This window comes from Acinonyx jubatus, chromosome A3, assembly GCF_027475565.1.
Source record: "Acinonyx jubatus isolate Ajub_Pintada_27869175 chromosome A3, VMU_Ajub_asm_v1.0, whole genome shotgun sequence".
Classification (NCBI taxonomy): domain Eukaryota; kingdom Metazoa; phylum Chordata; class Mammalia; order Carnivora; family Felidae; genus Acinonyx; species Acinonyx jubatus.
In genome coordinates, this window is record NC_069388.1 from 34536861 (window position 1) to 34560667 (window position 23807).

The 23807-nt window shown below is 42.4% G+C and overlaps 1 protein-coding gene across 20 annotated transcripts in view; it reads left to right on the forward strand.

Moving 5' to 3' along the window:
• PLCB4 (phospholipase C beta 4) overlaps window positions 1-23807 on the forward strand; it is a 415996-nt gene that overhangs the window by 268257 nt on the left and 123932 nt on the right. For all 20 annotated transcript variants that reach the window (XM_053200245.1, XM_053200251.1, XM_027069585.2 and 17 more), the window contains 3 exons: window positions 6783-6863; window positions 7719-7778; window positions 9300-9443. In XM_053200245.1, coding sequence (XP_053056220.1) covers window positions 6783-6863; window positions 7719-7778; window positions 9300-9443 — 285 coding nt within the window. The remainder of the gene's footprint in view (window positions 1-6782; window positions 6864-7718; window positions 7779-9299; window positions 9444-23807) is intronic.

Sequence of the window (23807 nt, forward strand, 5' to 3'; positions counted from 1 at the left end):
CAGTAAGCATATCTGCTAGTAAAAGCTGGCTCAGGGGCACAGAGGCAGTACTCTGTGTATTTGGTGCCACAGACGCCTTGGGGGTTGCTTATCAACATACCAAAACTGTATATATCCATCTTGGTTTCTGGTTGAGCATTAGATAGGCGGAGCAAAGGTTTATATTCAGTTTAAACAGTTTAACCTAGTAGGGACATCTGTCTAAAGAATCAAAGGCCATGGAAAGGAATACAAAAGCTGCGAATGCTCTTAATGTTACGTGACCAGTCTCTTCACAAGGTAATAGTGCATAGCAACGGTCTGGGTTGGAACAGCCATGACCAGTGTCTTCCTGCTCCTCTGTAGAATGCGAGCTGAGAAGCCCCAGTGTCTATCATCTCACAGGGTCTATAAATTAGAAGGGAGATTAACAAATGCAGTGAACATTCTGGATCCTTCCAGGGGGAAACCATACCCATGAGGGTAAAAAAACAACTTCTGGACCCATCTGTTATAGCAGGTCTATAAATCATTTCTGCTGACAGAATGTCATCACCAAGGGCTTTAGTTCTAACTTGAAACCAAGTAAAAAAAATTGTGATTCTGAGAGAGGAAGCGTTTGTGCAGAATCAGGAAGGCTCCGCTACCTCTAGCCAATTCCTCTGGAATAAAGAGCTGAAATAAATAGGCCGTGTGGCATCACTTGGGCTCTGAAGTTCCAGGATCTTGATAGAAAGCACCAGGTCCTGGTTAACTATTCCAGACTCCACCTGTGTCCCTAGTCTGTCGTCTGTTTTCATGCCAGTGGTTTATAATGTTATTGAAGTTTGATAAGACCTCTAGTGGCGTGTCGGTAACTCAGATGTCACTTGTCTCTCTCCAACTTTAACAGAGCCCTTTTCTCTTCCTGTCAGTTCTTATCAAACCAGGAAACAAGGACAGTGAGCCCCAAGTTTCCCCAAAGGTGGAGCCTGCAAACGCAGGGTTCGTTTACTGACCGTCCAGAAATCTGCTGGTAATAGGCACAAATTAAAAATCACCTTTGTTGCACAAGGTTTGTTGATTTGTTTCCAGTACTTTATAGCCCCATGTGGTTCTCATGGCTACCATGTGTAGCTGTGCCCGCCTGGCACATTTGCATCATCGCTGAAAGTCTATTGGACAGCACTGATCTAGTCTAAAGCCTTGCAGAATTGGCAGCACATTTAAATGAGATTGTATTTGTGAAATGTCTTGCACAATAGCCCCCAAATTAAATAGTACTAGCTGTTTTCTAATGACTACTACAATTTATTCAGCACTTAGCTTGTCCCAGGCACTTAGGCTTTCTCAATTGTGAGAGCCCTATAAGGTTGGGATCCATTTTCTTAATTTTACAGATGGGAAAAGTGAAGTTTGGTGAGGTTAGGCAGCACCACCACCCAGATTCTCCAGCAGATGCCTGCTGAGGAGACTGGCACTGGAGCCCAGGAACTGTGAACTACAAAGCCTGGACCCCAGCACCACCTCTAGAAAGAGAGTCCCCTTTCTAGAAAACAGGAGACTCCTGCTATGATGTGAATGTCTCCACCCACTCCACCTCTCTTTATCTCCCCATCCAGTCACAAGCACAAAAGAGCCTCTGCACAGCTGTTTAAGTAAAGTGGTGTTGACATCTTGATTAGCCAGCCCCAAGTCCCTTTCCCTAGCTGGTGGTAAGACTTGACCATTCCCTGTTTGATGATGAGACCCCACAGTAGAGAGTTGTAGCATTTGTAATGCTGGTGGGTAATGACGGTGGGCAAGAGGGCAGGAGAGCAGAGGTAAGAAAGAGCACAAATAGGGGCATCTGGGTGGAGCAGTGTCCGACTCTTGAGCTCAGCTCAGGTCTCAGGGTCCTGAGTTCAAACCCCGTGTGTGCTCTGCATTGGATGTGGTGCCTACTTAAAACAATAAATAAATAGACACACAAGTAAAATAAACTCAACCACCTGTTACCTGGAAGCCCCACTGAATACCTGCCTCCTCTTCAGAGTATTCAGTCTGCTGAGATTTCTGCCATTCCTCACATGAAGAAATGGGATTAAATTTTGTTTAACCAAAATACTTTTAGAATTGAAACAGGAAAAATATTTTAATGTACGTCATCTTGAAAGTAACCTGAATCTTTGAAAGACAGGTTGTGATATTAAGTAATGTTGAAGTGGCATATGTTAATAGGGGGAAATATGCTAAAAACAGTGTTGAGACACACAGCTTTTAAATATACTCTAGCCTCGATGAAATGGCAGAAGTGCCTCAGGAAGCCCATCGGAGCACCGAGCAGGGATCCTTGAGGCAGAAAAAGGTTTTTGCCTGTAGTGATTCCAGCCAGAGTGATTCTTTGCACCTCTCAAATAAAATGCCTCACCCTGGTCCCCTGCCTGTTCACAGTTCCACAAAAGGAGTTCCTGTGCCTTTCACCCTGTCTCTCCCAGGGGCCTAAGGAAAGAGTGAGGTTGGGCTGGAGGAGTTAACTAGTCCTTGAGCTCTAAAGTGTGGCTGTGTCAAATTTTAGGAGTCCTGTGAGAACTGAAATTCTGAGCTCCCTGGAGGAAGTTCTGTTCTGGTTTGTCTCCTTACCAGAGAATCCCATCGCCATTTGTTAACTGCCAAAAGGATTTGCAAAGGAGAACGAGACCAGCTTCCTTTGATGACCCACCCCCCTGCCATGCCCAAGTCTGGAGGGCGGTTTTCCTGACAAGGAGACGGAGAATATTACTGCCTCAGCTAGGTCACAGGGCCACAACCCTAGTTGTGGTCAGTAACTCTCCTTGTGACTCTGTGTGAAATTTAACACAGCTGGTAGGGGAAAAAAAGAATGGAGATTGTGTACTTAAACTCACCCTGAGGGCCAGGTTCTTCTTCGTGTTCCTGGGAGTGGAGAGAAACCTAAATAGATTAGGTTTCCTTCCATGATTGCTGCATACTCAGATTTGTTCTGATTTTTATGGGGAGTTTGAACACATTTAGTCCAAGAATCTTGTGGACAGAGTGGACAACATTATTGTGAACTTTGTTGGGAACCTTGTCTTTAGCATGGGTCAGGGCTCCTTGGAGCTCCCACAGAGAATTTCTCTCTGGCAACTGCTTCTCCTAACAACCAATGTGTTTTTATCTGTGAACTGTATGGGTTCCTAGTCAATGGTGTTTTCTCCCTTTTTGCTTTGGTTGCTAGGGAGCCCAGGGCCAAATTAGTATCCTGTTTTAACTGTTTGGGATCTTATGGTAAGCCTTTTTGGAGCTATCTTTTGTTTTGACCTTACTCTACTTTTCTACCTTATTTTTCTTTTCTTTGTCCAGTTTCTTATCCTGGTTTGGAAATGATTTCCTTGTAGTGGCATTCAAACAGTGCTCCTGGTCCAGTGGGTATTCCTGGGAGGTACCTCAAAGCCACACCCAAACTCTGAGATGAGCTTGTATGAATTATAAAAAGGAGCCTGTCTGCCAGGCAGACAGCCTCATTGCAGTGCCCTTGTATTTGTACATCTGTCTATGGCAGCCTTCCAAGGACTGACCCTGATGGATTCTGGGCTTGGTACAACCCCCTCAACCTGAGTAATTTCTTGTTTATCTGTTTTATCTGTTGGCCTACTGAAAAATGTTTTATTTGAAACAGGATATCGTGTGTTCATTTATTTTCGAGTGCAGGACTTTAGTTTCAGGGTGCCTTTGATGTGCTAGGCACTCGGGACACAAACGTGAACCAGAATGTCTCAAGGATCCTGCCATGTGGAAGTTACACTCTGGTGTGAAAGCCACACGATAAGTCAGTAAACAAAGAAATAAAAATAATTGCAGATTGTGATTGGTGCAATTGAGGATATAATCAGGATACTGTAATAGAGAATAAAATGAGAGCCTTTTTTAAGGAGGTGTTAGGGAAATCCCCTCTGAAGCCAGGTGAGGTGAGGTCTGCAGGATAAAGAGGCTCTACTTATGCCTAGGGCAGTAGGAAGGGACTTCCTAGGTAGTGGAAGCTGCAAGTGCAAATGCCCTGAGGCTAGAAAGAGCTAGGGAGGAGTTCAAGGAAAAGAGTTCGCATGGATTGAGTGAAGCAGAAGGAAAACAACAGAAAGTGGCATGATAAACAGTCTGAAGGACCCAGATTGTCTAGGAACTTTGAGACCCTGGTAAGGAGTATGGTTTTATCCTAAATAATGCAGGAACCCATTGAATGGATTTAACGCACTGATGAAAAGTTCAAAGAGTCAATCTGGCTGCTGTGGGAAGAAAGAAGAGAAGCGGTAAGATCAGACCTTGGGTGCAATAATGATGGTTTGGACCGAAGTGGTGGTAAGATGGAGTGAAGTGGATATACATGAAATATGAAGGAGACTCGTTAATGGAAGTGAGAGAGGAAAGTCAACAATGCTCTGGTTCAATAAATCAGTAGATACTGAACAGGAAGAGGTGAAGAAGTCAAACGAATATAGGAGAATGTGTTCTGTTGTGCTAGGGGCTAGAAGGATCAGGTGAAATGGCCCAAGAGTGGGATGCTAGGAATTGAAATTTCAAGGCGGTAATGATAAGCTCTGGGGGTACTTCGTAACTGACAAAGAAAGAAAAAAAACATTACAGTTACAGAGGCCAAGGAATTGAAAGTTCCACCTCAAAATAAGTTGAAAAACTATTCTTATCATGTGTGTTTCATGGATCACTTCAGATCCTTATTTAGAATAGGATAGAGTGCACATAAATAATAACTATGGTGGCTGGTTCATTGTGGGTCAACTCTGTAAATACCATTTTAGGACATACTTTTGAATGTTGTGCACCAGAATTCTGTACTACCATAAAGATACTGCTTGGGGAGTATTTGAAAATGTGTGAATTCTCCTATTTTAATTAGTTGCTGATTCTTGTTTCTCAATCAGTAATGACACAAGACTCCCTACCACTTTGTAGGTCAAGTTTAATACCTTTTGTGTGGCATACAGTATCCTTCTGATCTAGCCTTATTATGTGTCCAGTCTCATCCACTGCTACTCTTGTGAGGTAGTCTAACCACACCAACTCCTCAGAAGTTCCCACTGTCGGATCAAGCCTACATGTCCTTGCAAATGCTGCTCTCTGCTCCTCATGGATAATTTCTACCCATGCTCTAAGACCTATGTAAAGTGTAATCTTCTGGGTCAAGCCTTTTCAAAAAGGTCGCACCATTCAAAGTGGTATCATTGTGGGTCATGTATTGGCAATATCATGTTGTTAGTAATTTGCTGCCACAAATGTAAATTTGAACCATACATTATGGATAGTAGCTACAGCTTGCTGAATTGTAATTGTGTGTCAAGTACTTTACGTTTATCAACTCCTTTAATTCCTACAAGCCTGAAAGGTATGTGTAAATACCTCCATTTATTAGATAAGGATTCTGAGACTTAGAAAGGGCTTTTCTAGGAGACGATAAAAAATAAATGGCAGAACTGGGTTTTGAGTCCAAAAACAAAGGTCATCCCATGCCCTCATTCTTTGTATTTCCCATTGCTATGTGTGCAGTGCTTAGCATGTAACTGGCATGGAATTGAAATGGGTATGATATTCTTCTCCTGTCAGAAGACCACCCAAACAAATTTGAAGTCTGACTTTGTACAAGGCCCCTGGGACTCCAAATTCTGACACTTTATGGTGTCCCAGTATCTTGACATTGGATTTACCTTGATGAATGTCTCTGCTTCCCTAAAATTTAGAGAGCTCTGTTTTGATTGGTGCAATCTGAACTACCCTTAAAGTCTTAATCCTATAATTGCTCTTTATTTGTTTTAAGTCACTGCCCTGATCCATGTTTGGCAGACAGGTTCCCTATTGTTTGCTCTGTGATTATCTAAGAGGACAAGTTCTTTAGATCATGATGAGAAGGACATGTGGATTTGTTGACACATGGGTGCCAAGGCTTGGTGCAATGCAGTCAGAGGGCAGAAGGTATCTGGGTTCATTTCCTGAATATTCTTTTACTTTCATTGTTGTAAAATTTTCCTGCCGCTCATAAGCACAATGGCGCTTTCTTGCTAAAGACCAGGGATCCTTTGCCAAGTGTATTATAGCTGCCCTTGGGCCCCTGCATGTGGCTAACATTCCTTCTTGATTCAGATTTTGATTCTGTAGGTTTCAAACATAGTTTCTGGTGTCAAAGGCCATAACAGTGCTTCTCAAACTTTAGCGTGCATTAGAATCACCTGGAGGCGTTGTTGGAACACAGATTTCTGAGCTCTACCCCTGGAGACTCTGATTCAATCCATGTGGGCTGGAGCCCTAGACTCTACAGTTGATGCTGTTGGTCCAAGGACTACACTTTGCGTAGCTCAAAACCCTGCTCAAGCTCTGGTTTACTGGACACCAAATGAGGTTGGACGTAAAAGCAAAAATTTCAGCAGTTTTCTGCGTAAGCATATGAATGCTGAATTGTGTAGACAAAAAAGAAAAAAAAAACATAGACTAAAAAAATTATCTCCTGGTTTTTTATATTATATTAAATACAGGCAATGGTACCTCTTTTGTGGAGGGAGACCAGTTGGCTAGAATCTGGGAGTCCTTCTTCCTTCTCTGAGTTCTTCTTGCAATGTCCTAGAGAAACTTTATTCTCTGTGATCAGTCTTTCAATATAAAAGTGAATGCAAAGAGTTTTCAAGATGAAAATACTCCATGATAAGAAATGTGGTCATTAAGGTTTAGGATGCAAAAGCGTGATTTCTCATTTTCCCTATTTAGAGGCTAAAAGGTACTTGCATTTTCATTAGATTCAAAGTGGTATGAGTCATACAGATCAACAAATTTCTTTTTAACAGGAATCCTTTGTGTTTGAACCCAACTGCCTCTTCAAAGTGGATGAATTTGGCTTCTTTCTGACCTGGAGAAGTGAAGGCAAGGTATGGCCCAAGAACAGCAAGTTGTTCTTTCCTGCTCTCTGGTTTAAACTACTTTATTTCTCAACAAGCAGGCAGAATGCCTCTTGAGAGCATGGACCCTATGCTTATTCATTACTTCAAGATTTTAAAAACGTACTTGCATGTGCTGGGCATTGGGGATGCAGTGCTGATCAAGGACAATATCTTAGACCTCATAGATTCCAGTCTAGGAGAAAAAGCAGGCATTACAAAAAAAAGTAGAAGTCATTGAGTGCTGTGAAAGAGAAGGTCAGGTTGTTACAAGAGTTAAAAACAGGCAGATCTGATTTAATCTTGGGAATTAGGAAGGTTTCCTTGAAGAGATATTCAAGCTGAGGCTCAAAAGCACATTAAGAGGATGGTCATCTTGTTATACCCCAGGACTTCACTCAATACACAGCACAGTGCACACATTTAATGAATCTTTGAACTGAATTTAACACAGTAGAATTGGAATTCTATAAAAGCATTATTCCCACTTAATATTTCATGTACACACATATATTTAATGATGTATACACACACACACACCAGTAATATAGTATTATATGCATAAAGGTAACAGCACTTTTATTATAAAAGTAATAATAAATAATTATGCAGACTTACGTTCATATATATGAACATATACATATATATGTATATTTGAATGGAATATATTGAAATTGAATGGTCTTGACTATTTCTGATCATTGGATATTGCGATTACTATCCTTTATTTTTCATTCCCCCTCTACCTTACTGTCATTGGTGTTGCCTTCATCATCATGTACCTCATCTGTGCCACAAGTCTGGCAGGATTTTGCCTCACTGCTGTATTATATTCTCTCTTTTCAGGAAGGACAAGTTCTAGAATGCTCCCTCATCAACAGTATTCGATTGGGAGCCACCCCAAAGGTACCTGTGATTGGTGTTTGCTGTTCTTCTAAACACAGATTTCCTTAGGTTGGAAAAGGTTTCTAGAATGCTATTTTAACCTGTTATTGCCCAAACTCATCAGCTGGGAGTTAAGAAAACACACAGTTCAGAAATCTTTTCATCTATGGAGTGCCTAGGTAACTCAATGGGTTAAGCATCCGACTTCAGCTCAGGTCATAATCTCCCGGTTTGTGAGTTCCAGCCCCACGCTGGGCTCTGTGCTGACAGCTCAGAGCCTGGAGCCTATTTCAGATTCTGTGTCTCCCTGTCTCTCTGCCCCTCTCCCACTCATGCTCTGTGTCTTTCTCTCTCAAAAATAAATAAACATTTAAAAAAATTTTTTAAAGAAATCTTTTCATCTGTACCTTTTGGGTGGTTTGGATTGCATTACATTTAGTTATATTAGAAACGTTGTTCACCTTTCAAAGAGAAGATGCTTTCATGGTATCAGCATCAAAGAAACCGTTTCCTTAACTCAGAAATTAATTTGTCAAGGGCCCCCTCCCTCCGCTGCCATTTTTTTTTTCTTTTCAGCAAACAGTGAGTCACTTCTGGTCTGTGGTTGATGTGGAAATTTAAATAGCTTGGGTAGTTTCATATTTGTGCACCTGTGCACGCAGACATTGGCTCACCTTGGAGGCTCAGTTTGCCTCTGAGAGAAAAAGATGACAGAGCATATAAATCAGTCTTCTTCACAGTGATTGATTTGTTTGAATAAGAAGCTGTTTGCATAGTGGTGCTAGGAATTTAAAAGCTGGCTTTTTTCTAGAATATTAAAGCACAGTATTTATTCCCATTTTCATAATAGCCCTGCAGGTTTTTAGATGTTGAAAACAAAATTATGTTCCTCATTTTGTTCCTCTTTGTCTTTTTTAAAGCTGTCCTCTTTTTATGTTAGTTAAAATTTCTGTGTAACTATGTTGGCATTTCCTTCTGAGTTCTCCTGGAGGACAAAATGCTATTTTATTTGCTATTTAGGGTAAAATTATACTGTCATCATTCCAAATGAAGATGCCATGGCTTCTAGAGATGAGCATACTTTTTGTGTCCAGGTTACTTGACAGACTTAATCTTATTTTTTAATGACCCTTGATTGCTGGCCGTGGCAATGCCCATGTTTATTTGCATGAGACCTCAGTCACTGTCCTCTGCTGAGAGACCCCTTTGATCTTTGTGGACACAAGCAGGTCCCAGTCACAACCTTTCCATCCCATTTTCATATACCAGGCTGTAATAATTACAACCAAGAACCTAAAGACAGACCCTCACACCTAGTTTTCTAAATCAATAGTATTATAATACCTTTCTTACCAAATGAGTTCAAGTAATGTGTAGTGTTATAAGTTTTACCTCTACAAGCTTTAGAATAATGCTAGATATCTGGGCATTCTAGGTAAAAAGAAAACATTTGTCCTGTGTGTTTTTACATCAGATGAGCAATGTTTCCTCCAGGCTTTGATCTAACAATTTTTTCCTGTGTGTATATATATGTCTATACAGGATCCCAAAATCCTGGCTGCTCTTGAAGCTGTTGGAAAGTCAGAGAATGATCTGGAAGGGCGAATAGTTTGTGTCTGCAGTGGCACAGATCTGGTGAACATCAGTTTCACATACATGGTGGCTGAAAATCCGGAAGTAACTAAGGTAGCCTCAGTGAAAGCACCTCTCTCCCTTTCCCCCCCAGATGTATATGGATGGTGTGCATAATCTTTATGTATAATGTCATCTTGATTTATATATTAAAAGTTGTATAGTAATTTAAGATTTAAAAAAATCTATTTCCATTGCCTAGCTGAACATTGGTGTAGAAAATTCAGCAAGCACCATGCTTTTAGAGTATCACATATACCAAGAATCCAAATACCTCTGTGGATATGTTGTAGGGAAAACTAGCCCAGGACCTCTCTCACACTAGAATGTGCACAGGAGTCACCTGGGAATTTGTTAAAATGCACATTCTGATTCGGTAAGTCTGAGATGGGGACAAAATTCTCCCTAACAGGTTCCCAGCTGATACCGATGATGCTGGTCGGAGAACCACATGAATAGCAGGGGACTAGATCAGCACTGCCTGGTAGAAATGTAAATCAAGCCACAGATATCATTTACATTTTCCTAGCAGCAACATTTAAAGAGTAGGAAGGAACAGGTGAAATTAATTTCAATAAAATAGTTTGTTCAGCACAGTATACCCAAAATACCGTTGTTTTAATGTGAAATCAAAATAAAACTTATTAATGACATATTTTACATTTTTTTATACCAGGTCTTCAAAATGTGATGTGTGTTTTCAATTCAGACCAGCTACATCTGAAGTGTTCAATAGCTGCATATGGCTGATGTCTATCATAGTAGATAGTTCAGGTCTAGATGGTAAAGATATTCAAGCTCCAATCCCTGCCCCTATAAGTTATTGAAGTATTGGATCATGATCCATCTTTTAATACCATACCTAGCGTACCATTGCCCTGGCAAGCAAGTCTGAAAGAGATTTTGTCCCAAGTAGAAAGCCTCAAACATAAATCAGTTTGCTGCAAGTCATTTGTCTTCAGGGTGGTTTTACCTCTGAACAGAGAGAGCTCTCATCTTTCTGTAGTAGGTGTGAAGAGGCCTTAGCCTTGATTCTCCCATTGCAGAGACCTGAGTTTGGGGGCTAAGGGAGGCATTTCATTTTCCCACTTAATCCTATAATGTAGGATTGAATAAGAAAGTCATCATTTAGAGCTGGGGGGGGAATGTACAGATAAGATCATCTGACAAAACCAGACTTCGAAGACTTAACCCTGCACCCAGAGCTTACTGGTGGCAGAAGTGAGTTCTACAGACTCTGAGAGCCTATAGGCTCTCTACTCCCACTCACAAAGTGTGGTCCACATTCCAGCAACACAGCCTCACCTAGAAGGTCCTTACACTTTAGAGTCGCCAATCCACCCAGACCTGATCCAGAATCTTTGCTTTTTTAACAAGATGCAACCCCCCCCACCCCCACCCCAGATGACTCAGATGTGTGGTGAAGTCTGAGGAGCTCCCAGGCTTAGGCTTTGGAGCCAGGAATGGTTGCTCCATGTTACAGGGAAGCCTTTGTTTCTGTCTTGTGGTGGTTTTGTGGGTTTTGTGCTGTTGTTCCAGGTTGCTTCACTTTGGGAGAATAGATATTGCAAAGCCTTTAAGTTCTTTTATTATCTTGCTTAGATCAACACCAGTTTGAATGGTTTCTTGAACCCTGCTGATGTCAACATACATTGTTCCTGCTTTTTGGCATTTACGTCTGCATATTTTCTACAAAGGTCTTTTTTAGTGGCTGTTTGCCATAGCAACATTCAATCCCAGAAGTCCATGTTGACCACCCACAAAGAAAAAGTCTCATTAATCAGATGCAGGTATTGAGCTGCCCAACATTTTGCAAAAAGACAGCTCTGTAGACCTGTGTTTTCTGGCTTTCATCAACCCGTCACATTACAAGAAGCAGGGTGGCTCAGTATAAGCTTGGGCTTTGGCATCAGGTTGCCTGGGCTCAAATCCTGGCTTTCCCCCTTAGCAGCTGTGTGATTTAGGCACACAGTTTACCTCTCTGTGCCTCATTATCTTCATCTGTAAAATGGGAATAATACCAAAGTATCTGCCATTAGGATTGTCATGAGGATTGCATGAGTTACTACTTGGAAAGGGCTTAGTGCAGTGTCCCTCATTGAAAGCCTTTGATGAGTGTTAGCTATTAGGATCACAGGGTCACAGAATATTATTAGGACAGGAAATGGAGTTTAGAAAGCACTTCCTAACGCTTCATTTTTCAGATGAGGAGAGTGAGGCCAAGGAGTTAGCAGAACTCAACTAAGACTACACAGCGGGCTAGGCCAGAGTCTGGTTTAAAGCCCAGGCCTTCTCACTTCCCATGTGATGCTCTGGCTGTGCCACCCCACCTGATGCCCTGGGCAAGTACAGTCCTGGGAAGATGGCTTAAATCAGTAAATCCCATAACATTTTTGCTTTCCATGGTTTGATTGCTATCAATCTTAGTCCATTTTGCTTCAGAACCATGTTTGGAGACCCATACTCATGAGTAGGTCGTATATATGTCTATCTTTGAGATAGAGGGTATGTACTAAAAGTTAAGATTTGGGTTTCTTTTCTTGGTAGCATTTCCACTGAAGCTTTGACATGTGGAGGAGAAGAAAGTGAAAAAGCTTGTTATTGAGTATACATTTATGTGGATAATCTTGCCTACTTCCTGATATCAAAACTTAAAAAAACTGCATGGTTCATATCATTATGCTACCTCCAGCACTGACACTATCTTCCCCGTCCCCACCATCTTATTTCTATTCCTATGTATGTGTTACAATCCCTAACAGAACACACAAGCCATCAAGGTGAGAGGATTGATACAGAATACAACAAATGTAATGACCTCGGGTCACAGTGATGGCAGAACTCACAAATTCGATCTGGTTAAGTGAGAAATGTGGTGATGTCCCGTGTGTCTGAAATGGCACTTGTGACTTTGTGATACCACTGAAGCATGATTACAGGCTATGAGCCTGGAATCCTGGTGCCACATGATACGCTAACTGCCTTCTATTCTTGCCCTGTGTTCCTGGTCAGTTTTTCACAAAAGTCCGTTAAAACAAGTCAGCATCTTTTAAAATAACACATACATAAATTAGACACTTTCTTTTAACTGGAAGCATATAATGTGATTTGGTTGTTGGCCAAACTCTTAATATCAGGTATGAAGTATCTTCATTCAGTATGGGTCTGTGGATTGGGGTCCATGTCGTTTTTGCCTATATCTCACCCATGAGGCATTTGTTGCCTCAAATATCCAGTTTGGTTTCTTTGAAGTTGAAGTGAGGCTTTTAAAGACATTCATGAAGCAATGGGAGTGCAGAACCCTACAACTTTATGACTCCTTTCTCTAATCCTATTGTTGTCCACACAGTTTGAGAAAAAAACATGTTGAGCAACTCGCTTTTAAAGACATCTTTCCAAAATATCCAACTTAGAGAAGGAACAACTCTCTTTCTTTCCACGAGCGTATTTCGTTGGTTCATATGGGTTTTTTTTATGTTTTTATTTTTGAGAGAGTGCAAGCAGGGGAGGGGCAGAGAGATTGGAGGACAGAGGATCTGAAGTCGGATCTGCACTGATGGCAGAGAGCCTGATGGCGGGCTCAAACTCACGAACCATGAGATCATGATCTGAGCCAAATTCAGATGACTAACCAACTGAGCCATCCAGGCACCCCTGGTTCATATAGTTTTTTAATTACAATGGATATGAACAGGTTTGGAAACAAACATAAGTAACTCATAGTAAGCATGCAAGGTTAGAACAAAGGATCCAACATATTGGACATTTGCTTACTAGTTGTGAGAGGTTAGCATTCCCTGGGTTGTCAGAGTGTTTTGCTTGTTTTATGAGCATCTGATGAGTGCTGGTCTGACTAGTGAGAGATCAGTCAAGAGACTTTCTAATATAGAATTTGCTTAGGAGTCTTTATCCTATGAGATTCTTGACTCTGTTCTTAATTCCTGGGCTCTCAGGACACTAATGACCTGACCATTCTGAAAAAACACTTTACCAAACCTTTCATCCAGGCAAATGGGCCAACTTTTCAGTCTCATGTACTGTCCATTGAGGACCAGCTTTCATGTGGAGGAGGAACTTTTCCTGACTTTGAGCCATTTTACTTTCTTCCCCAAGAAGTTCTCTGCTCTTTATCTTTTTATTTCAAGTGGGTATCTTATTTTATTTTATTTTATTTTATTTTATTTTATTTTATTTTATTTTATTTTATTTTATTTTATTTTATTTTATTTTATTTTATTTTATTTTATTTATTTGTTTATTTATTTTGAGAGAGGAGAGAGCGAGCAAGCGAACAGGGGAAGGACAGAGAGAGAATCCCAAGCAGGCTCCCTAGTGACCGTGCATAGCCCAATGCAGGGCTTGAACTCACGAGCCATGAGACCATGACCTGAGCCAAGATCAAGAATTGGAAGTTTAACTGACTGAGCCACCCAGGCGCCACTTACGAGTCCATACTATTGCATGGTATCTGAGTTCTTCAGAGTTGAGGTTTCAAATACAGATTATTTTCCTGTACATGTGACTGGGAAAATATGGTTATGCTTTCCTACAGTAGAAGGAGGTATGGGTATAAAAGACATCTTTGTAGCTTGGCTTGTATTTTCTTCAGCCGCCTTCTCTGCTTAAAGAGCCAAGAGCTTGCCATGCGACTGTACCTCTTTGGAAGATTCGAGCTCAATGCTACATCCTTTCTCCTCTACAGAATAACTGTCTAACAGTATTGTAAACTTACGTCCAAATCTAGACCCTTCACCCACAGTCCTTGCAAGCAGCTGAGGCCATCAGTGCCGCCTTTGTCCTCTGCATCAGCCCATTACAAACAGCCTTGTATCAAGAATCTAGCTGCTTCCCATCACCCCATCACTACAGCGTGCGCCAGGCCAGTGTCCTGTCTCTCCTGGTTTCTCTGCCTTGGACTTGCTTCTTTAGTCTGTTCTCAAAATAGCAACTGGAGGGATGCTTTTAAAACGGAATTCAGATCACATCACCGTAAGACTTACAAAGCCCTACAGGAAGCCACCCTCACTCTCCCTTTCTGCCCGTGTCTCCCTCTCTCTACTTCAGTATCTCCCTCCAGCTCCAGGGACTTTACATTTGCTATTCCTTTTGTCCGGAACACACTCTTCCGCCAGTTAATGCACTGCTTTCTTGCTCACGTTTTCTCACGTCTCTTCTGGAATATCGCCTTAGCTCCCATTCTTGCCATACTGCGGCTCTCCCTCCTTTATCTAGCTGGGTTGTTTTCATAGCATTGATCACTATTTACATATCATTTATTCGTTTATTCACTTCCTCTCCTGACATCCGGGCAACGTCCTGTTCACTGCTGCATCCCCAACATTCAGAATGGTCAGTGCCCAACATTCAGTAGGTGCTCGATAAATGCCCATTTTACTGAGGTCCTTATATTGATGGAATCAATAAATTCTAACCCAGGTGATAAATGTCTAACCCTCATTGCTATACACCTCCAGTTTTGTACAGTGTAGCTCCAAGAAAAATTAGGCAAACGCTCTTTACACAAGAAGCCTGAGAAAATGTGATGGAAAGATCTGGGATTCCATGGTGTTATTTTTAGAGTCACTTTGCAAGATGTCATGGGACTGTTGCTGAGAATCCATGACAAGACTGGAGGTTTTAACCTGGTGTCTTTCCTCTCTCCAATTTAGATCATTATTTTTCTGCTTGCCTAAATCCTTCCCATCATTCCAGTTAGAAAATTTAGCTTTTATTTCCTCTCCTTAAAAACCCTCTATTTAAAGGAATGGCTAACAGATTGCTAGCACTTCTTCCTCAAACACCTGTGCCTTTGGGTAATACGTGAGTATGAGATGTAGCTTAGAATGCCCATGAGTAAAAGCAGTCACATGATGGTGGTTTCCAGTTTTTTTCTAAACTACAATAAAACCCACCCCTCCCACACTCCCCTGCCCCCTCTCCCTCTCCTCCCCCTACCTCTGCAGATGATTCTCATCTCTGCAAATAATACTGACTATGACAACTGCATTCCTTAGTTAGAAACACAATTCCGGAGCAGGGGGGTGGTACAGGGGGGTGGTGATGCCACCTGGGTGGCTCAGTCAGTTAAGCTTCTGACTGTTGATTGCAGCTCAGGTCATGATCTCACTCATGGGATCAAGCCCTGTGTCAGGCTCCCTGTTCAGCAGGTAGCCTGCTTAAGATTCTCTGTCTCCTTCAGCCTCTCTCCAGCTCACACTCACTCTCTCTCTCTAAAATAAATTAAAAAAAAAAAAAAAAGAATGCAACCAGCTTGGAAGGATTTTGTCTCTGGCTTGTTGAAGGGAGTTCAGATGTCTTTCATCACGTTACAGCTGGTGCGGCACAGCAAACTGAAATCACAGAGTCACTGTACATAAGATGGAAATGCAGCCCTCATTTAAAATCCCCAAAAATAAGTGTGTTATTTTATACTAAGTTGAATTTTCCTTTGATTACAAAAATAAGCTGTTTTTATGAGGTTCAAAATGCAAAGATTTACACTGAATTTAGACAATTTCCAGACTGCTCATTATACTTCACGCAGGTTGTAAATATTTGGCAAACTCTATAAATTAGGCTTTGTAAGTAAGTCCTCAAATAAGCCCATCAGTAAGTACTATAGAAATTAAGTTTCAAAACTGTTATGTGTTCTCTTTTGTTTACAAAAAAGGTAAAGTCAGATAATTTATTGCAGGTAATAAAAGCTTAGTTTAGTAAATTGGGTTGAACACCAAGACCGCTTTGCTGAACTTGAATAATGTTGAGTGGAAGGCTTACTACAAAGGTTCGTGGCAAAGGCCCTAAAGAACCTGTCTCCCCTCAGTTTTTTTGTTGTTGTTGTTGTTGTTGTTATTGTTGTTTTTCCTCCCAAACACAGAGTTTCTCCTAGGGATCTGACCACTGGCCTCACCTTGGGAGCCTCTTAAAAATGCAAATTCCATGGGGTACTTGGGTGGCTCAGTCCATTAAACCTCTTTGGCTCAGGTCATGATCTGGCAGTTTGTGAGTTCGAGCCCCATGCCAGGCTCTGTGCTGACAGCTCAGATTCTGATATTCTCATTCTCTCTCTCTCTCTCAAAAATAAACAAACACCTAATTCTCTCAACCCATGGAATCTGAAATTCTGGGAGGCAGAACCCAGTAGTAATCTGTTTTAAACTAAACTGCCAGGTGATTCTGATGCAGGGTGACGTTTCAGTCCTGTTGGTTTAGCATACAAATGGACTTAGTCCAAAAACCACAGTGATTTTGAACTTACACAAGTTTTTATCAAATTGATTGACTACAGCAAACAGGTTAATCTATAGACCTGTGGATTCTACCGACCTAGCCATTGATTAGAATTCACTCGGTAAGAACACAAAAAGCACCATTAAAATGAATTAGTGTCTGTGACCCAAGCAATAGCTTTCTTTCAGAGCACTCCCTGTTAAGATGCTGTTTCGTGACATGCAGGTTTTTTAAAGTTTATTTATTTATTTTTGAGAGAGAAAAATGCATGAGTGAGGGAGGGGCAGAGAACAAGGGAAAGAGAGAATGGCAAGCAGGCTCTAGGCTGTCAGTGCAGAGCCCAATGCGGGGCTCAAATGCAGGACCCATGAAATCATGACCTGAGCTGAAGTCGGACGCTTAATCAACTAAGCCACCCAGGAGCCCCAGCGTACAATTTTAATTGTATTATATATGCCAGTCATTCTCAAAGTGTGGTCCCCAGACTAACAGCTCCAGCAGTACCTGGGAACTTAATCAGAGATGCAGATTCTCAGGCCCTGGCCCTACTGAATCTCTAACCAATTTTAGCTCTCCAGGCGGTTCTGGTGCACACCCAAGTGTGAGAAGCACTGCCCTGTGGAGAAGCTTAGCAAGGAGTGTTTATATCTTGCTTCTCTAACTCCTTGGTCTGCTACCCCGGCTCACCTGAGCCAATGTCTTTGGAATGCTAAAGTAGCTAAATTATTAATCTCAGCTTCCTGTGTTCTGATTGATTAAAGTTTTTCACCCGTTTGCCTCAGTGTTTTTTGAGGCTCAAGTCTGGGATAGGATGTGTGTGTGCTTGTGTTCTCATGTTTCCAAAACTGAAAGTTGACATGTTCTTGTTTTTACTTTAAACCGTTTTTGAACTCATGTGAAACAAAGCAGTGATGGCCGGTTAAAAAGCTCTCTTAAGGACAGAGCTGTGAATCAGCCAGTGTGTGGGTGCATGTTGTAAGCTTTAAGTGCCCTGTCCTTCCTAGGTGTTTTCTTCTTGCCAAATGAGGATAATGGAGTTCATTTGGCTTATTGCTGGGTTGAATTTAGAAACCATCATCCTCTCTCTGCCTCAGGAGGGAGGGCTGCCTTCATTGGTTAATCTGTGGAGTGGGTGAAACTTGTCTCCTTGGGCCTCCCACAACCGCCTTCCATCTCTCTTGCTCCCTCGGTTCTCATTGTGCTTGTAAAGACCATCTGTCCCAGAACTCAGTACTTCGGTGTCTCATCCATGGTGGTGCTCTGTCAGCTCTGAACTTAGTGCTTCATTGCCATGTCAACAAAATTTGTAGTTCCTTTAAACCACCAGTTTTAAACTCAGATGCCTACAGAAGCCAGGAAGATGATGTAAATAATGAAAAAATGCCAGGTGATGACAAGGGATAGTGTAGACAGTAGCGAGTTGGGGGGGTACATACACCCTCTAGGGGGTGGAGGGCAGCATCTGCTTCAACCAGTTTTCCAATTATCTAAGAACATGGGCCTTAAGGTTGCTAGATTGTTGGAGATGCTGATATTTTGTCCGTAAGATACTAGACATCTGGATTTTTTTTACATGAAATCTGTTGTTAAAATGTTGACAAATATATTCATTTTTTAATGATTTTTTTAAAATGTATTTATTTTAAGAGAGACAGAGACAGCTCGAAATCAGGAGGGGCAGAGAGAGAGGGGGACAGAGAATCCAAAGCAGGCTCCACACTGTCAGCACAGAGCCTGATGTGGGGCTTGAACTCATGAATCCATGAGATCATGACCTGAGCCAATGCCAAGAGTTGGATGCTCAACCGACTGAGCCACCCAGGTGCCCTATGTTCATTTTTAAATGCCATGTATGCCAAATGACAGATCTGTCTGTGGCTCATTTAGAACCTTAGGTCTAGACCTCAGCCAACATGCAGCATGAATGTACTTACAGTAAGATGAATGCTGATATTTACCTAATGTGTTCATTTCACTGACATTTTATTTTATTTTTAAAAAAATTTTTTTTCAACATTTATTTATTTTTGGGACAGAGAGAGACAGAGCATGAACGGGGGAGGGGCAGAGAGAGAGGGAGACACAGAATCGGAAACAGGCCCCAGGCTCTGAGCCATCAGCCCAGAGCCTGACGCAGGGCTCGAACTCACGGACCGCGAGATCGTGACCTGGCTGAAGTCGGACGCTTAACCGACTGCGCCACCCAGGCGCCCCATCACTGACATTTTAAATAAAGGTGTCTGTTGGGGCGCCTGGGTGGCTCAGTCGGTTAAGTGTCCGACTTCAACTCAGGTCATGATCTCACGACTTACGGGTCCGGGTCCCATGTCAGGCTCTGTGCTGACGGCTCAGAGCCTGGAGCCTGCTTCAGATTCTGTGTCTCCCTCTCTCTCTGCCCCTCCCCAGCTCCCACTCTGCCTGTCCCACTCTCTCTCTCAAAAATAAATACACGTTAAAATTTTTTTAAAAAACTAAAAAAAAAAAAAAAAGATGCCCATTTTTTTTCCTTTGTACCTTCATTCATCCAGCTATTCATCCAAGAATTTTGTGTGTGTGTGTGTGTGCGCGTGTGTGTGATGATTTCTAAAGTTGGACAAATCATTTCTACTACATGGGCTTTTTTATTCTCACAAACAAAAAAGAGTCGTACCAAGTGACCCTTAAAGTTATTTCCTTCTATAAGAGTTAAGGAATCTCTTTGCAAGAGAAAGTATATTAGATGCCGAGGACAGTATGGATCAGTTGTTTGGAGGGCACTTGTATACACGTGGAAGTCTTTGGTCTAATGTAGGTCACATCCCCATCTCTAAGGCCAGTCTTCAAACTGTTAGGATGGGAGGTTCTGTGGTTAGAGAGGGAGTGGGGGAGAAAAGTATTTCCGCAAAAGAGGCAGGACTTTGTACCCAAAAGAGGGAGGGCCTGCTGGTCCCCTTATGGTGATGTCCTCAGTGTGCAGTCACCAGAAGACAGAAGGCTGTGCATGTGGCAGGGTGAAGACATGAGTAGAGATTCAGAAGCAGAGGAATATTGTAACTGCAGTGGTAGATCCAGGGTGAAGACTGGAGTGAACACTTCTCATTGGAAAATTCGAAAGTCAGGCCAAGCCTGTGACCTGCTGGGAGTGCCAAGCTGAGATGCTTGTGGAATCCATCCTGATGATTCTAGGGAGGCAAGGGAAGGCCATGCCTGGTGTCATGGGAGGGATACAACATACTCTACATTCTCAGATCAACACATGGTAGTAACATGTGGCTGAGAGCATCTCTCCTCAGCATCTGGGTCTCAGCAGCAGCACCTGGGAACTCTGAGCGAATCTCAGGCCCTGCCTCAGCCCTGAGGAATCGGAATCAGCATTTGAATAAGATTCCGAATGTACTTATGGTTTGAGAAGTCCTGAGATAGAATTCAAGAAAATCAGTTGTACTTGGCTGCAACCAGTTACCCACGGAGGGAGGCCTGAGACACCTCTGAACACGGAATCCAGAGAGCTTGTTCCTGGGTAAGGGGAGAGAAGCTATGGGGGAGACAGATTTTAAGTCTGATTAGCTGGGAGTATGATATACGGATACAGTTATCAGAAAGTGAGGGCCTAGTGACATCGAGACAGAGGGGGGAAAGGACAATAAATTTATTTAAAATAGGTTCTCTGAGAATGTGTATGCCACAGGTCCCGCTGTGGATCCTACAACATAAAGGAGCTCACTTGCTAGTTGGGGGCCCTCGGGCTGTGTCTGTGGACCAGCCAGCCCTGGCCTGCTGTCCCTGTGTGCTGCATCTGTAGCCCCTTGCCATTCTAAAAACACCTATCTTCGTGGGGTTTTTTTTTGTTTTTTTGGAATTCTCAAATTTCTTTTGTAGTCAATGGTGGATTTTAACTATCGATTCTCATGGCACCAGACTTACTTCAAAGTTAAGCTCCTTGTCTGGGGCACCTGCGTGGATCAGTTGGTTAAGCGTCCAACTTCTCAGGTCATGATCTCATGGTTCCCGAGTATGAGCCCTGGCGTCGGGCTCGCTACCATCAGCATGGAGCCTGCTTGGGATCCTCTGTCTCCCTCTCTCTCTGCCCCTCCCTGCCTGTGTGCTCTCGCTCTCTCAAAAATAAATAAACCTTTAAAAAGAAAAGAAGGTGCCTGGGTGGCTCAGTTGGTTGAGCATCCGACTTCAACTGAAGTCATGATCTCACGATTCATGGGTTTGAGCTTGGCATAGGGCTCTGTGCTGACAACTCAGAGCCTGGAGCCTGCTTTGGATTCTGTGTCTCCCTCTCTCTCTGCCCCTCCCCTGCTCATTCTGTCTCTTTCTCAAAAATAAACGTTAAAAAAAAAAATAAAGCTCCTTGTCAAAGTTCACATTCAGGAACCGGACACTGGAGCTAGAAGAGATTTTGCTGTCCTTTTAGGCAGTTTTCTCACCTGCATCAGTGAGGTCTCTTTGGGGTAGTAAGAGGAGGAAAGTGTGGCTTAGAGCCCCAGTCTGCAGCAATCCTGAGCACACCGGCAAATTCATTTTAAACATTTGCACAGACCATGCATTTTTGTATTGTTCACAAGCGTTTTCCGAAGGCAGAGGGAGTATTGCTTATGGTAGAGCGGGTACTTCCAGTACATTCGAGTAGAAAGTGCAGAAGAGGACACAGAGGAAAAGAACCACCCTCCCCCGCTCCGCCAGAGTGCATTACCCCATCTTCTGTGTCTTTTTTTAAATTGAAGGGAAATTCACATAATGCAAAATGTGCCACTTAGAAGTAAGTGGACAATTTAGTGCCATTTAGTAGATTACAGTGTTGTGCAACAACCCCTTCTGTCTAGTTCTAGAACCTATCGTCCAGCCCCCAAAGGAAACCCCATTCTTGATCCCTCCAATCCCATCCCAGCCACCCCAATGTGTCTTTTTAATTCACACAATTTTCTTTCATACACAGTTGGGCTCATACTGTTTATAGAGTTTAATGTACTGTATTTTATCATTTAAAATTTCTATCACGTGCATTTCCTTGGTCTTTAAAATCTTTTCTTGGGCTTCGGTGTAATTGTAAATCCCCATGATCTTTGAGGTAGGTTTTCTTGGTGTTACCAGCTCATCTTTAGAATGAGTCCCCTGGGTGCTCCTGTACAGAATGTGGGGGCTTTGTGAGGGACAAGTTTTCGTCACAGGGGCCTTCTCCACCCCCTGTTGTGTTTCATGAACTGGACAGGTTTCCTAAGAGACTCTATGCTCTAGACCCAGCTCAGAGCTGCTCAGTTTGCCCTAATTGAGAGTGTTATCAAATGACTCCACCAAGGGAATGCAAAGTGAGTTACTCTAATTGCTCCAGAAGTATCATGTGACGTTTGGATTTCACCTTTTGGCCCTGGGAGAGAAAAATGTCACCGGCTTTAAACTGCTCCGCTCCTTAACGCATAGCTCCAGTTTTTTTTTTTTTACTGCTGGCAGAAATTGCCACTGTGAACATAGTGTATGTGTAAAAAGAGCTTACATGTGTTCGTGTGTTTTCTGATCTTTAAAAAAATAGGATGAATGAGGAGATGGGTGGGACACCTCATCTGAGATGAGACCTTATTGCCTCTGAGCACTATAATCTGGGGCAAGTTTAATAATCAGGCTGGCAGAGGCCCCAGGGTGGTTCAGTCAGTTACGTGTCTGATTCTGATTTTCAGCTCAGGTAATGATTTCGTGGTTTGTGGTATGGAGTCCCACATCGGGCTCTGCGCTGACAGCAAAGAGCCTGCTTGGGATGTGATTCTCTCTCTCTTTCTCTCTCTGCGCCACCCCTGTTCACGCTTTCTCTGTCTCTCAAAGTAAAAATAAAAATAATCAGGAGCTGGGAAAGTGCAGCCTATGGGCCAAACCCAGCCCTCAGCCTTAGTTTTTGTATAGCCAGTGAGCTGAGAATGGCTTTTTACATTTTTAAAAAGTTGTTAACAAAACATAAAAACTATAAAACAGAGAATCATATGTGGCCTTCTTAAAGCCTAAACTATGTATATTCTGGCCCTTTACAGAAATGCTGACCAGTGACCCCCAATAATTACAGTAAGAACAGCAGCAATGGAATTTTTTAGTTTATATTGAATACCAGGTAATGTTCAAAGTGCTTTACATATATTATCTCATTGAACTCTCACAGCAGTCCTCTGGGCTGTGCATGATTATCATTTTGCAGAGGAAGAAATAGGCCCAGAGAGGTTGAGTAACTTGCCCAAGGTCACACAGCCAGTAAGTGGCAGAGCTCATGTCTTGAAGCCAGGCATCAGATTCACTCTAGATCCTGTATTCTGTTACTGCCCAACCACTTCTACCTGAACGTTGTATGATTTTACTCTACTGTTGAGGTAAAAGTTAACGTCCTTACCTGTAGACGTTTGAAATCATAAGGCAGCCCTTCCCAAACTGGTGAACTGCAAAATAGATTCCTCACAAAAGCCTGCATTTAAAGGAGGCTCCCTGGTCAATGAAGCACGAGAAAGCCTTGTTAGGTTTCTTCACTGTAGTGCTCCATGAAGCACTATTATCCTGGTAGGAATCTCAGCCCCAGGGGGGTGGTATTCAGCTATTTACCAAACTGGTATTTTGTTGTTGTTTTTCTGTTGTTGTTGTTTTGTGGGATTTTTTGCCTGTTGAAGGCACACAAATGAAACTCTTGCAGAACTATTGCTTTCCAGTAAACGGTCAACAAGCAAGGTCACAGAGGCATTCTCAGCCCCACATTTTCCCGGAAGTATGAAAGCAACGTAATCTAGGCATTCATTTGTTCATCTCTGTCATAAATATTCTTTTTTTTCTTTCCATTTTCCTGCTGTCACATTTCTTCTCTGACCTTCCCTCTTTCCTTCCTTCCTTCCTTCCTTCCTTCCTTCCTTCCTTCCTTCCTTCCTTCCTTCCTTCTTTGCATGGGAAGTTTAGGGGAAAGATTTCCATAAAGGATGGAAAGGTAATGAAGGTTGGCCCCTTTTTAGCATCTTCTATAGCAAGTCCCTATTTAGTTTATAGGATTACCTATAGATTTGATTTGCCTGAGCTATGTAGGTTGATGCTACATAGGCAAGAATTGGCCAGCAGCTCCCTGATGGGTTATGTTTATCACAGAGCCTCTGCGTGTAGAGATACCGTTAGTGTTCATTTTGGCATGTCTTGCATGTCTTAATTTGCCACCTCTGTCAGCTGGTCCAGGTCAGGAGGAATGTG